This window comes from Callithrix jacchus, chromosome 1, assembly GCF_049354715.1.
Source record: "Callithrix jacchus isolate 240 chromosome 1, calJac240_pri, whole genome shotgun sequence".
NCBI lineage: Eukaryota > Metazoa > Chordata > Mammalia > Primates > Cebidae > Callithrix > Callithrix jacchus.
In genome coordinates this window covers 188,928,809-188,942,125 of record NC_133502.1, presented here as the reverse complement: position 1 = coordinate 188,942,125, position 13,317 = coordinate 188,928,809, and the positions used below count along the sequence as shown (strand labels likewise).

The 13,317-nt window shown below is 54.2% G+C and overlaps 1 protein-coding gene across 10 annotated transcripts in view; it reads right to left on the bottom strand.

The window, feature by feature from the left end:
* Positions 1 to 1,218: 1,218 nt before the first annotated feature.
* PACSIN2 (protein kinase C and casein kinase substrate in neurons 2) overlaps positions 1,219 to 13,317 on the bottom strand; it is a 129,375-nt gene continuing 117,276 nt past the window's right edge. For 5 of the 10 annotated variants that reach the window (XM_035265739.3, XM_054238952.2, XM_054238953.2 and 2 more), the window contains 5 exons: positions 11,782 to 11,902; positions 8,466 to 8,587; positions 6,411 to 6,533; positions 5,626 to 5,822; positions 1,219 to 2,847 (listed from right to left, as the gene is read on the bottom strand). In XM_035265739.3, coding sequence (XP_035121630.1) covers positions 2,735 to 2,847; positions 5,626 to 5,822; positions 6,411 to 6,533; positions 8,466 to 8,587; positions 11,782 to 11,902 — 676 coding nt within the window. In that variant the 3' untranslated portion in view covers positions 1,219 to 2,734. The remainder of the gene's footprint in view (positions 2,848 to 5,625; positions 5,823 to 6,410; positions 6,534 to 8,465; positions 8,588 to 11,781; positions 11,903 to 13,317) is intronic. The other 5 variants (XM_078333860.1, XM_078333876.1, XM_078333849.1 and 2 more) reach the window with 1 other exon arrangement.

The window sequence follows — 13,317 nt, the reverse complement described above, 5'->3', positions numbered from 1 at the left end:
ACAACTTGATGGATTGACCAAGTGAAACTTTTTATAGACAGGGTCTCACGATGTTGCCCAGGCTGCCTTTTCTTCTTGCTCTAATTCTCCAACTGGGAAGGTATCACTTCTACTTGGGGCAACTGAGGCCCAGAGACAGGTAAAGCTTCCAAGCTGCCCCCTGAAGGCAGGGCAGGAGATGGGAGGTGGGCAGTTAGGGGCCCTGCAGCTCCCTCAAGGGGGGCCATGTAATCATTTCTGAGTGGAGGTCGCTTCATCCAGCTCGGCAGGGGCCGTGGTCTTGCTATGGTGTTTGGGCAGTGACAGGCACCTACCTGGAGCCTGCTTCTGACCCCTGCACTTCCCTCCCAAGCCCATCCTGCTGCTTCTCTCTGCAGTGTGGGGCTGTGGGCCATGCCTGGCATCCGCCCTGGCTGCAGGTAGCTTGCTGCTGTGTTCCAACTCCTCAGAAGCTGGGAGCAGGGGACTCACCACCCCTCAGACAAGAAGACTGGGTAACAAGGATCTGTCCTCCACCCTTGCTGAGCCGGGGCAAAGCCACACTGCAGGCGCAGCTGCCCGCCTTGCTCCTCCTGGGTGCTCTGTGAGGGCCCCATGCCCAGTGGGGGTGCTTTTCTGGGCAGCCTTCCCAGGACTCAGTGAGCGTGGCCACAGCCGCCCTCACATCTTGCTTATCTCCTGTCTTCAAGCCAGCCAGGGCTGCCAAACCAGGTCTCCTCCCTCCTCAGTCTCTCCAGCGAGGGAAGGGTTCCTAGGGACGTTGCTCAGTGCCTTGGGCTGGCTGGGACTCCTCGAGAAACCCTGGCTCTTGGAGCCCGTGTTTCCTCCTCTCTAGAATGGAAACGGAGCTGTTTGGAGATGCACTTGCAGATAACAGAAGTAAAAAGTGGACAGCACCCAGTAGGTGCTAAGGAGAATGTGCTCAGGGGAGCGTCAGGGGTGACGCTGGTCTTGTCCTGTTGTTTGGGCCTGGGGCCATAGAGGCGCCAGCTGATGTCCGCACAGTGGGGAAGCCCAGGTCAAGCAGCAGCAGGTCTCAGGGAGAAGGGAACCCCAAATGGCTCAGGTGTCTCATTCAAACCCCAGCCTCCAGTTTGGCAGGGGCAGGGGTCCCGTGCCCTGGATCTTGCCCAGCTCCAAGGCTAGTAAGCCCCAGGGAGGCCACCCCCACCAGCTGATGTGGGTGTGAAGAGAGATGATGGCAAAGGGACTTCCTTATGCACGAGATCAACTGTTTATTGATTTTGTTCCTAAAATACTATACATTTAAAGGAATTCCTCAACTGAAAAGACTTGACAATTTTTGGTAAATCTGTAGCACAGAAATGAGGATTTCTGCTGGTAAGTTCTCATGACAGACAGACACACATCCACTTTCCAAGCAAGACATGTGCTCACTGGAAATGGAGTCAATGCATAGCTTGTGATGGCGGCGAGGTTCTCCCCCAGCCCTGACCACCCCATGTGACCACAGTGTAGCTCTGGCCGCAGCACCTGATCCCTGGTGACTGAGCAGCCGGCAGAGAGACCTGTGCTGTGGGTAAGACCCAGCTTTTGTTTGTGCACAAGTAATACAACGACTGAAATGGGCAACTGCTGCAGACACGGGCATTTTACAGTGTTCCACTATGGAACCAAGGACAGAGGCCAGTCAGCCGCTGATGATTAGCCTCCCTCCAGCAGGCACCATGGCAGAGAGGCCCCAGGCCCACTGAGCCCAGGAGGAGACCAGCCGGTCAGCCAGACCTGTGCCTGAATGCCACAGACTTCAAGCAGTTGACAAATGAAACTCACTGTTAAAAGCTGTTAAACCTCATTAAAACAGTAGATGAGTGCTTTAGATTCTCTGAATATCAAATAATATATACAGATATACACCGAGACATGACAGTCTAATATAAAGCATCTTTATCTACAGATGCCTTTGCTTGAAAAGTTAGTCTTCCTACTTTTTAACTCTGAATCACTGATAATTTGCAAAAAAGTGAAGTTTAAAGCAAGAATAGAGTGGAAATAATTTTTAAATATGGCAATCTGGGGGATCACTAGCTAAGGTTCTATCTAAAGCTTGCAGCACAAAGAGCGTTCCCAGTAGAAACCAGACCATCACCCGGTCCCACCTCCTGCTACAAAGCCCTGACTCAAACAATGTCTGCCACACGAGGCTGAGCCTACATGAGGCGTGGCTGAGTAACAGGGCATGGGAAGAGAGAGATCGTTTCTTCGAGACTGCTGTGCATCAATCTGTGCCATAAATTAAGTAGAAATGAACAGAAGAACAGGTATATAAAAAAGTATAACTGTACATAGCCTTTAAATTAAAAACCTTAAAATCTTCACTTAGAAAACGGGATGTAAGCTTGTTCATTTAAGTTGCAGGTGATGGGAGCGTCAGAGAAAGTGATCAGTGGAGCAAGATCAGTGTAACCCACCGTTGACTGGGAAAGGAAAGACAAAGTCAAGAACAGAGATCCAGGACAGGCCGGCGGCACAGTGGCAGGGAGGGCAGCTACTTCTGCTGTCTGTGTTTCCTGCACTCAGATCCCTCCAGCTGCACTTGGAAAGGTGCCGAGTCCCAGGCAAAATGACCAGCTCGTCTGCCTTCCAGGGCACCATGAAGCCAAGAGCAATGGAACCATCATCTCTTGCAGGAAAAGGAGTGGATGCCCACGTGGCTGGCTGAGGCTCCTGGGCCCACCGCCTCCGTCCCCACGCTGGCCTGTCCCCCGGCTCATCACTGGATGGCCTCCACGTAATTTGCCGGGTAGAGGCCAACTTGCCCGTTGTCCAAGCGTCCCTTGCACCAGCCCTGCTCATCCTCGTCCTCCATCTTGGTCAGCTCGTCCCCTGTAAGACAAAGAGGGAGTGGTCTCTGTGAGAGGGTGTGACACTGACTGTGGGCTAGAGAGCCGCATCCATGAGCTTCGACCCACAGAGGGTGGAGGGCCAGGCATTCTGCGGTGGGCAGGCTGAGGGCCTGGTCATTTCTCTTACTGAATGCATTTTAAGTTGCTTCATTGGTCATGGGCCTCTGAGAGATCTAGAGATGACAATCTCACAGAGTGATTTAGAGCAAGCAGCTCTCAGCTGCCACAGTGGCTCCCACTGAGACTGCAGCGTGGAGCTCCGCAGGCCTGTGCCTTCCTTACCGCCCTGGCCAGGTGGCAGGAATCGTCCCTCAGTTATACCCCTCCCTCACGCTGGGACTCTTCTGCTGTCCTCCCCACTGGGGCCCCAGCCACCTCTCCCCCAGTAGGTGTCTCTGAGGTCTCTCTGCCTTTGCTAATCCCTCCCCTCTGTAACTTCCAGGTTGTGAGACAGGTAGGGACCATGTCTGACAGCCATACCTGTTATTGTCCCCAGCACCTGGCTGAGGACTGTGCAAGGTGCCATCTGTCAACCCCTCCTGACAGCCTGAGCCAGGAGCCCCTGGCATTGTTATGGAATCTCCTTGTGGCTCTATGTGCTAGTGAGGTTCCATTTTTCTTATGCTCGTTCCAACCTGAAGGACCCCCTACTTCTGGCCAGGCCTTGGGTAGAGGAGATGTATAGAGAAGAGAGGAACTGAAGGAGCCTGGTCTCAAGGAGGCAAACTAGGGCAGTGAGGGGAGGTGGCACCAGGGCAGGGCCCCAGGTCTGGCATTTGCCAGGTTAGGGAAGCAGAGCAGCCCAGAACCCAGGAGTGGGCAGGGGCCTGTGTGCTTCTGATAACTCACTGCAGGGAAGGCCAGTGGGGCCTGCTGGCTTGGACCCTGTCAGGAGCAAGCAAGTGGTGGAAAAGAGATAGTCTTGGTGCTGTTTTGCCTTTATTGTTAAGTTTGTAGTTTTGTGACTCGGCATTTTTTTGGTCCATTTTTCAGAAATAGATGCAATTTCCCCCCGGTTTAGCATTTCCCTGGCGCTTTTTATTTTGTATGGCAGCAATACTGGTCAAGATGTCTACAGAACTAACATCTGGGGCTTCCAGTGCTCCCCGGACTGGGAGACCTGGACCAGCTGCCTCCACACCCTGGGACTGTGGCCCTCATCTGCGGACTGGGGGTGCTCCGAGGATTCAGTGTTAAAACACAGAAGAACCCTGGGATGATGGCACTGGCTCAACCTCCCACTGTCACGCTGCTTCTGCCAGACTAGTGCTCCTGCAGATCTGACCTAGAGGATCAGGAGCAGATGCAGGGGCCACAAGGCAGCAGCCGTGATGAACCACCATCTCTTCCCACCGCTTCCTGCCCACGCCCCTGGCGTTTCTTCTGTCCTGCCTTCCTGGGCTGCTGTGCTCACAGGCTACAGAGGCTAGGATGAGGCCTGCAACGATGCTACCGTGTGGCAAGCAGCCAGAGCACTGCAAGAGTCTAAGTCGAGCCACACTGGCTGGGAGCTAATTTTGCACTGTTAAAAAGCAGAATAACAGAGAAAATAGAATGGACAGGAAAGCTTTCACATTGTGCAAATGTGAATTGGTGATTAGAACAGTTCATTTCAGTTTGCTTCTGACAATTTACTTGAAGCTGGAGGAAACATTTTAAATCTACAAAACTACTGTCAAACCCAATAGGATTGAAAAGATGTTAGAAACTATAAACAAATAAACCAACAAAGTCGGGAGTAACAACCGCAACCAAAGGTATCAGAAACTGGATGAAGATGGCTTAAAGGCACATTAAAACAAATGAGCAAACAAAACACTTCTGAAGCTGGGCAGAGGTACCTGATAACCAGCCCTGGGGATGAGTGTTTGGGGACAGCATCTGGCACTCTGGGTGCCCAGGCGGCTGAAGGCTGATTGGAAGCTAGGCCACTGGGCACAGCCCCCAGGCCCGGGCTTCCCTGCTGAGTGGCGGATTGGGGTGGTGGTGGGAAGGCAGCCTTTCCCACAGTGTAGCCTAGGGGCAGGGGCACACTTCAGCCTGTGTGGGTTGACTTCTCACCCAGCCTCCCTCTTGGAGTGGTAGATGTTGCTTCTGGAGGACCTTCAAAAAGAAGGCAAGATAGCGGGAAGAAACCTGGGTTGCTGTGCGTCTGCTTTGGCTTTAGGGCACCCCAGCTTCCTTAGGTGCTAAAACAGCAATCTTCTTTTTTTAGGCAGAGTCTCACTCCATCACCCAGGCTGGAGTGCAGTGGCATGATCTTGGCTCACTGCAACCGCCACCTCCCAGGTTCAAGTGATTCTCATCTCAGCCGCCTGAGAAGCTGGGTTTACAGGCATGCACCACCACCCCCGACTTGTGTGTGTGTGTGTGTGTGTGTGTGTGTGTGTGTGTTTAGTACAGACAGAGGTTCGCCATGTTGGTCAGGCTGGTCTCGAACTTCTGATCTCATGATCTGCCCACCTCACCCTCCCAAGGTCCTGAGATTACAGGCATGAGCCACCATGTCTGGCCTAATTTTTATATTTTTTGTAGAGACAGGTTTCACCATGTTTCCCAGGCTGATCTCAAACTCCTGGGCTCAAGCAATCCTTCTGCGTCCACCTCCCAAAGATCTGGGACTACAGGCATGAGAAGGGCCTGCAGTGACTCACAAATGAAACCAGCAAGAACTTTTTCAGACTTAGAAAACAAAAGGGACCCCACAAGCTCCAGGTTAGACATACTCCTTCCCGGGATGCTGGGGGAGCCCGCTTACCAGCCTTGAAGCTCAGCTCATCGTGCTCCTGCCCTTCATAGTCATACAGGGCCCGGACTCGAACTTCCATCCCCGAGGTGGTGTCCTCGTCGAATGGATTCGAGTCCCCATTGGCATCCGTGGAGGAGAAGGGGTTGTTCGACTCATCATCTGACCAGTCTGTGGGATAACTCTGGGTCTTCTCGTAGCTGCTCACACTGCAAGAAAGGGGTGGCCACAGGGCCCTCAGCACCAGGCTGGCAGACAGCGTGAGGCTCCTGCCCCTGCAAGGGGAAGGCACTGGAGCTTGGGGCTCAGGGCTGAGGGCTCCTTCCGAAGGAGCACATCTCTCTGGCGTGACAGCACAGGTGGAGCCAACCCTAGTGAGAATTCATGCCATCCACACTCATCCTGAGCCACCAACAGGCTTTCCAGCAGCAGACGGCTGGAGAAGCCTACAACAGAGCCCCACAGAGGCCCACCTGGAGCCTCGCTCTCTAGTCCTCAGCACAGACCGTGTGCTTGTCTGTTTTCCTGTGGTGATGCTGCTGGGGCCTTGAGGGGTTAACAGAGGACAGAGAAAAAGCAACGGAAGATTGTTAGCTGTGCCCTCCCTGAAGAATGGGGGCACCAGAGAGCCTGTGCACCAGCAGGCGTGCAGCACGCCAGGTGCCCACTTCCTGCAGGGCTTCGTGCATTGCTGAGTGCTGAGGGGCGAGACCCCTGGACAGAGAAAGAGAGAGAGAGGGAGAGGGAGCAAGACAGAGCGAGCGAAGTGGGACCAGAGGAAGCATTTGTTCACCAACTTTTTGGCCTTAGTGTCCTCCTTCTCACTGACGGTGCTGCCCGTGTCGTCCTCGTCCTCGAAGGGGTTGTAGCTGGACTGTGACTGCGCAGACTGGGCGGGGTTGCTCGGGACATTAAGGGTGCTATGGAGAGAGAGAGCTTTCAGGGGATCCCAGCTCCGCAGGGGCCCGTGAAGGTCCTGGCAACTTCCAGCTGCAGGATCTCATGGGATAAATTGGCTCCTCCTGTGACTGGAGGGGACCATGGTGTTTCAACAGAAAGGTTACTGTAGTAAAATGTGGGCAATCCTTCAGCTGTGAAACACGGTCCATACGCCTAGGAGAGGACTCAATTTCCCTTTTCCTTCCTTGCATCTGGAGACAGTCCAAAGCAGGGGCACTGGGGTGGCGGCTGACAGACCACAGCTAGAGCAAAAGTGGTTTCCAGGTCAGGGCTGTCCTGGAACCTACCACTGTGAGCTGGCCGGTCAAAATGCCCCTCAGGGTCTCCTCTGAGAGTGACAGTCTGGGAGGGGCCAGCTCCCATGGACAAGAGGGAGGGGGCTCTTCGCACTCCTTGGCCTCCTCCTACTACTACTAAGGGGTTCAAGGCTCACTCTTCTGCTTTGTGAGGCTGGAGCTTCCAAAATCAGGGCCAGAGCCTGCTGCACAGCCCCTTTCTAGGCAGGAAGAAGGATTCCTTTGGTACTCCAGAGGGAAAATCCAATTGTGCAATTGCCTACTGTGTGCCAGGCCCAGTGCAGGAACCAGAGAGATCTGGGCCTGAGGGCTGGGAGCCGGGAACTGAGTTACGCACTAGGAAGACCACAGGAAGACCGTCAAGCAATCAGACAGGCACCAAGGGCACTTGCGCCCCACTAAGTAACTGATCCTACAGACCTGGCTGCCTTGGGCAGCAGCACCTTCTACTTCCACAGACCAGGGTCTCAGGGTGCAGGCCTCCAAAGCACTGGATGGAGGGCTCAGCCCGAGCACCCACCACCCCAGAACCAAGGAAGGGGGGTGAGGACACGCCTCCAATGCCACTAGTGATCCTGAGTGGCCAGTAACTGCCTCATCCGCTTCAGCCTGGTGAGGGACTCTAGACCTAAGACTGCCTGCTGGTGGCCAATATCCAGGCCACGTGTCTGAGATCACCAGCCCTCCTCCCTCTTTGGCACCTTTCCCTAGCAGACTGTCGTGAGAGGGGACCGGTGTGGGTGGCTGAATTGTGCAGCAGCTCTGGCCAGCCCAGAGCCACCAGGGTCTCTTCCGAGTCAGTGTTTCTTCCCTCCCATTCCCATCCCCAGGCACACAGGTGCCGGCCTGATCCCTGGGACAGGCACTTACTGCCGAGCCCACCTGCCCAGACGGTGTGCACAGCAACAGAATGACAACGGCCAAACCTGTTGGGGATCCTGGGCGAGGGCTTCAGTGCCTGGGGCTGCAGGAAGGCCATGGGAACCTGGGCTCAGCCTTCTTAGGAAGCCCCAGTATTACTGAGTGTGACATGGAGGCCTCGGGGCAGGTCCTGTAGGAAGTCCTCCTCTAGCCCACACCTTCCAGAAGGTTCTAACAACCACAGTGCCACCCTTATAGCTCTCATCTTCAGCCAGTGACTAAGTCAGAAAGAAACAGTGCTCCCAATGAAGAGGTAACTTGGAAAGGAGACACCTGGCAGTCCTCTCCTGTCCCTCCCTCTACTGGCACCTGCACACAATATGGAGTGAATATGAACCTGGGCAGGACCTCAGCTGCCCGAGGGACTCAAGGATGGCACCTCAACCAGTGTCTGGGCAGGTTGCCCTGGGGACACAAATGCCAACCCTGTCATCAGTTCTTTCCCGCTTAGGTCTGAAGCTTGGGGCCAAGCCTCCCTCTCTGGATCCGTCAGCATCTCTGGCACCAGGCAGGAAGATGACCCTCCCAGAGATGCCCCTGGGCCATAGCCCACAGAGCGCAGAAGCCCAGGAACCTCCCAAGTGTCCAGACTGGGGCTGTCCTGGACCATGCAGATTGCCCAGGGGGCCCCTCCCATGGAGCAGCCTCCTTTGGATGGAGGTGGCGCCTGCTCACCTGCTGGGCTTATTTGGCAGAGACTGGTCACCTGTCTGGTTGATGCCCGTCAGGGTGACGCCGTCAGTGGCCTTCTTCTTCTCTCTCCGGCTGAGGGTTCGATTCAAGTCTGCAGACCACTCCTGGGCACAGGTGTCAAGGGAGAGAAACCAGAGGTTCACTTGCTGGAAGCCATGTCTGTCCACAGTTCCTACCCAGTGAGCCTACAGTTGGCTCTGAGCATGTGATGTGTAGACTCGGGGCCCTGCTCTCCCTGGTTTCCCAGAAGACCTCAGGCTGCCACGTCCCACCTATGAACCTAAATGACCTGAGCCCCTTCTTCACTGTTCAGAGCAAGGGCTCATCAGAGGGCCTGGAGGCTGGCACCTCTATAAGCACCCCAATAGGCCATGACGCCTGCCTCCCAGAGGAGTACTGTCCAGCGGGGGTGGCGAGGACTGGGCCTGACACGCGATGTCCTGTATCCCAGTCCAGGGCCCTCCCGATCCTGACCCTCACCATGGTTTTCAGCCCTAGCCCCCTCAGGCCAGCATGGGCCCCTGTGGTCTCCCAAGGTGTCAGCTGAGCCTCCTGAAGTAGACAGGAGCCAGCCTCTGAGGCACTTGTCCTGAAGTGCTGAAGATCCTTCATGTCAATGCCCTAAATGGTCCTTTGGGCCACAGGGTTGAGACAATTGGCTCTGGAGACCTGAGCAATCATGACAGGCAGAAAAATGGGCCCTGAACTGCAAATAAAACCAGGGCTACCACCTAACAGAAGGGGCAGGCAAGCGGGCTCTCGGTCTCTGAGGAGCAGGGCCCTCACTGTGTTTCACTGCCCTGGACTGTTCCTCTGTGATGTGAGCAGCCTGCTAGGGCTAACAAAGCAAAGCAGAGCATGCTCCTCCCCGAAGCCTCACCAGTTCCCGGGCAGTGAACAGGCTTCACCAACTGCCCTGCAAACGGACTAGGGCAAAACCAAGAAAGGGGGCTGTGTCTTGATTCTCTAGAAGACTGTGTGCATGCCTGTGCCTGCAGGTTTAATGAGTTCTCCTTCCTCCAAAACTCCACCAGTTACCAGACAACTTTGATTAAAACTTGGTATGGCTGAGTCCACAGCTCTGCTTGCACGTGCTTACAGAACTTCTAGGTTGGAAGCCAGTGCATAAGCATCTTGTCTAACCTGTCCATCTGTCAGATGAGCAAACTGAGGTCTAGAAAGGCAACATGACTTGCCCACAGAGTGGGTGGCAGACCTGGGCCCTTGACCCCAAATCTGGGCCACATTTTTGTCTATTTTCTGAGTAAAATAGGTTGACAGAGAACTGAATGGGAACCTCAGAGTTCTCCCCAACGACCTCTGAGTATAAATCCAGCCTGATCCTGATTGGGTGGCTTCCAAAGGCCAATGGGATCAACATGAAGCCGACGCTGAAAGGAAGGCCAGGCTCTCAACCACCCTGACAGCAGCATAGCCTCAGGAGAACTGCTACAAGCCTGGCTGGGGCAGCACCACACACACCCACACGGGACGCAGACACCCTGCAAGGCGTATGGCACTCTGTGAATTAGCTGAACACAGACACTTACTTCATCCTTGTGGCATGAAAAATAAAAAAAAATCAGTACATTAGAGAAAGTCAGGCATGGTCCCTAACAGCTGCAAACGTGCGTACAAGGAACATACAGGAGCTGGTTCCCAGCCCATGGACCCACAGAGAAAGGCACCCCTGGGCTCTGGCTGGAGTACCCTCCCCAGGAGACAGACTGTCAAATAGTGCTCCCCACTGTTCCCCTCTCTAGGTATTGATGGGTCCCTCGAAGGGACCCAGGCAAGTTTCACAGGTGATTTCCTGTGCCATTCCAGGCAGTAAATATTCGCTGTGCCTGAAGTCCCAGCTGTGCACAAAACACATCAGCCGAACCTTCCCGGTATGTGGCTCCAGAGGAGAGGCAGGGCTTTGTGCTGTCCCCTCTAGGGTCACTTCCACCTGGGAAGGCCCTGGCCCTCCACGCTCTCGCAGTGCTTCTGTGGAAGTGGCACAGCTGCTCTGCAGCCTCCTACTGGGAGCAAGTCCTGGGGCTGTGCAGGGGAGTGCTTGGCGGCAGTGTCCACACTATTATTTGGAGAAACCTTCCTGTTAAGGGCCACAAAAGAAGTGTAGAAGTGGGGACTGACAAAAACTGCAGGCTACGAGGCACCCAGGAGGCTTCTGAGTGGTGGGCCTGAGCCAACAGCTCTGCATAGACAAGGTCACCATATTCCCCAACAGCCCCAACAGGAGATGGGTGCCCTTGTCACTCCCATTGCACACGTGGGAAAATTGAGTCACAAAAAGGGCAAATCGTTTGCTCAGCTTCCCACAGGTTGTCAGAGGTAAGGCAGAATCTGAATGCAGCCCGGGCTCTGGCCGCTGCTAAGTCAGGGAAGCCATGAGGCCCATGCCCATGGCAGAGGTAGTCACCCTTAGCATCCCTGCTGGGGCAGCTGACGCCACATGCTTTCTCATCACACAGGAACGGGGCAGCAGGACCTTCGGCCACTGCCTTCTATGCTACCATCAGGGTGCCAGGTGGGGCCTGGTGACCCAATCCTAAGGCTGGTTGAGTCCTGAGATCCCCAGACCCTTGTATTTCGAATGTAAACATAGCTAAAGGCTCAGATCCACAAGATGGGAAAAGAAGGATGTTCATTTTGAATTTCACCAAATTTACTGCCTGGAGTAGGGAAAAGTCCTTTGTTCGAAGGGTAAGAAGGGCAGCCCACTGAGACCGCCTCCCCTCCCATAGTCCACTGTGAGGGGGGCACTGTGGCTGCTCCCTTCCCGGCAATCCCACAGGGTGGGGCAGGGACCTGAGGTCCTGTGTGTCCCATGGTTCCTGGGACTGACTCGGAAGGAAGAAAATGCCAGTGGCCAGGTGACAGCCAAACATTCCCAACTAGAGAGGACATAACTGCGACTTCACGAGAAGTTCAGAAGACCTTTGGTAATGCCTGCGGCCCCCCAGAACTTGGGCTGTACTAGGCTACGGTCTGAACTAAGCTTGGTCTATACTTAGCTATGCCTAAGGCTGCCTGAAGGACGGGCCTGGTGGCTCACACCTGTAATCCCAGCACTTTGGGAGGCTGAGGTGGGCAGATCACCTGAGGTCAGGAGTTTGAGACCAGCCTGACCAATATGGTAAAAGCCCATCTCTTTAAAAAAAAAAAAAAGGCTGCCTGATAAACAGGGCAAACACCAACATAGAGTCTGGAATGAGGAAGATATCACCTAGCAACTCTGTGGGCCCAGGTCCCTTCCCAGACCGATGAGGTCATGGGCACACCCTCTACTTACCTCAAACTGTGGCCAGTTCATGGCCATGCCCGGCCCGTGATTGGCTCGGAACCACCTCAGGTCCTCCACTGCGTCAGCTGCTCTGATGCTCTGCTCCAAGTCACGGTAAATGGTTTTGTAGCTAAATCAGAGAGAGAAACATGGCTCTTTTGGAAGGCAGGGACCAGCTACAATTTGTCCCAGCCCAGTGCCAGCCACAGCAGGTCCCATGGTCTCTGCCCCTATACTAGAGTTGGTTTCACAGACAGATCCAGAACACCCCTCCCTTGGCTCAGGTGGAAGATCACAGGCTGACATGTGCACAGAAGGGTTCTGACAAATGAGCTTTAAATCAAACCGGCAAACCAGGTGGTGACAAATGACCACATGTGGTGACCCACACCACACTGGACAGGCCTAGGTGCTTCTGAACCTCTGGGTCACATATGCAAAAAGCACCAGCAGGTGAGTTGCACGGGCCACCACTCTGTTGTGGTCCTATTTACTCAGGCCCGGAGTTGAGGAAGAGAAAACTGGGAGGTGTTAGAAAGCTCCCCATTCCTCATCTCCATCAGAAAAGCTTTACACCCAGACGTGCAAATGCAGAATGTGAAGATCCGGTGCTGAAGAACACACTGGTCACCCCATGCTGAAGAACACATCCACACCAAGACGGGGTGAGGTCTGCCTTCTGCCTGGTAGCCATCATCGGCTCACTTCCTAGGAAGCTGCCCTGCAGGGGAGGAGTATGGATCACTGCTGGACCTGATTTTTCACTTATAATCTTTGTGGCTGGTGAGTCATGTACTTTCTCTGGGCCTCGGTTTCCTCCTCTGCTGAGTGGGCATGATCCCCTCCATCAAGGGCCAAGTTGTGTCTTTCACGGGAGACAGACTGGAGTTCAAACCCCAGAGCTCAGAATGTGGCCTTATTTGGAAATAAGGTCTTTATAGAGGTAATCAAGGTAAAATGAGGTCACTAGCAGGGGCCCTTATCCATGCTACTGGTGCCCGTATTAAAAGGGGGAAATCCAGACACAGAGACAGACAACCATCTACATAATAGGAGTCACTCCTCACGCAGAAGAACCCGACATAGCCCAGCCCCGCCCCGCTCCTGCCAGCTGGGGAGAGTCATTTCATCTCATCCACCCGCAGCTTCTTCATCAATAAGATGGGTTCAGTACCACCCACTTCACAAGACTGTCATAAAAGCGGAATGGTGGCAGAGTAGCAGCTGTGTGATAACTATTGCTGTTGATGATTTTTATACAGTAGGAGACAAAGGGAAAGTGTTTCCTATTACAGCAAGCAATGACCTATAATGTGCCCCTACACGGTTCTACTAGAGGGATGCCAGTGGTCCACACCCTCGAGTTAGCTGCAACTTCTGTCCTGGTGAAGGTATCAGACCAAAGATAAGGGAAGCACAGAAGAAACAGCACAGCTTCCATGTCACAATTCAGAACTGAGTCTCAGAGGGTACTTGCTGTCCTGGGGGCTGAAAGCCACTAAGCAGTCAGCTGATCACAAAGGGCCTCAAAGAAAGACTGTCCCA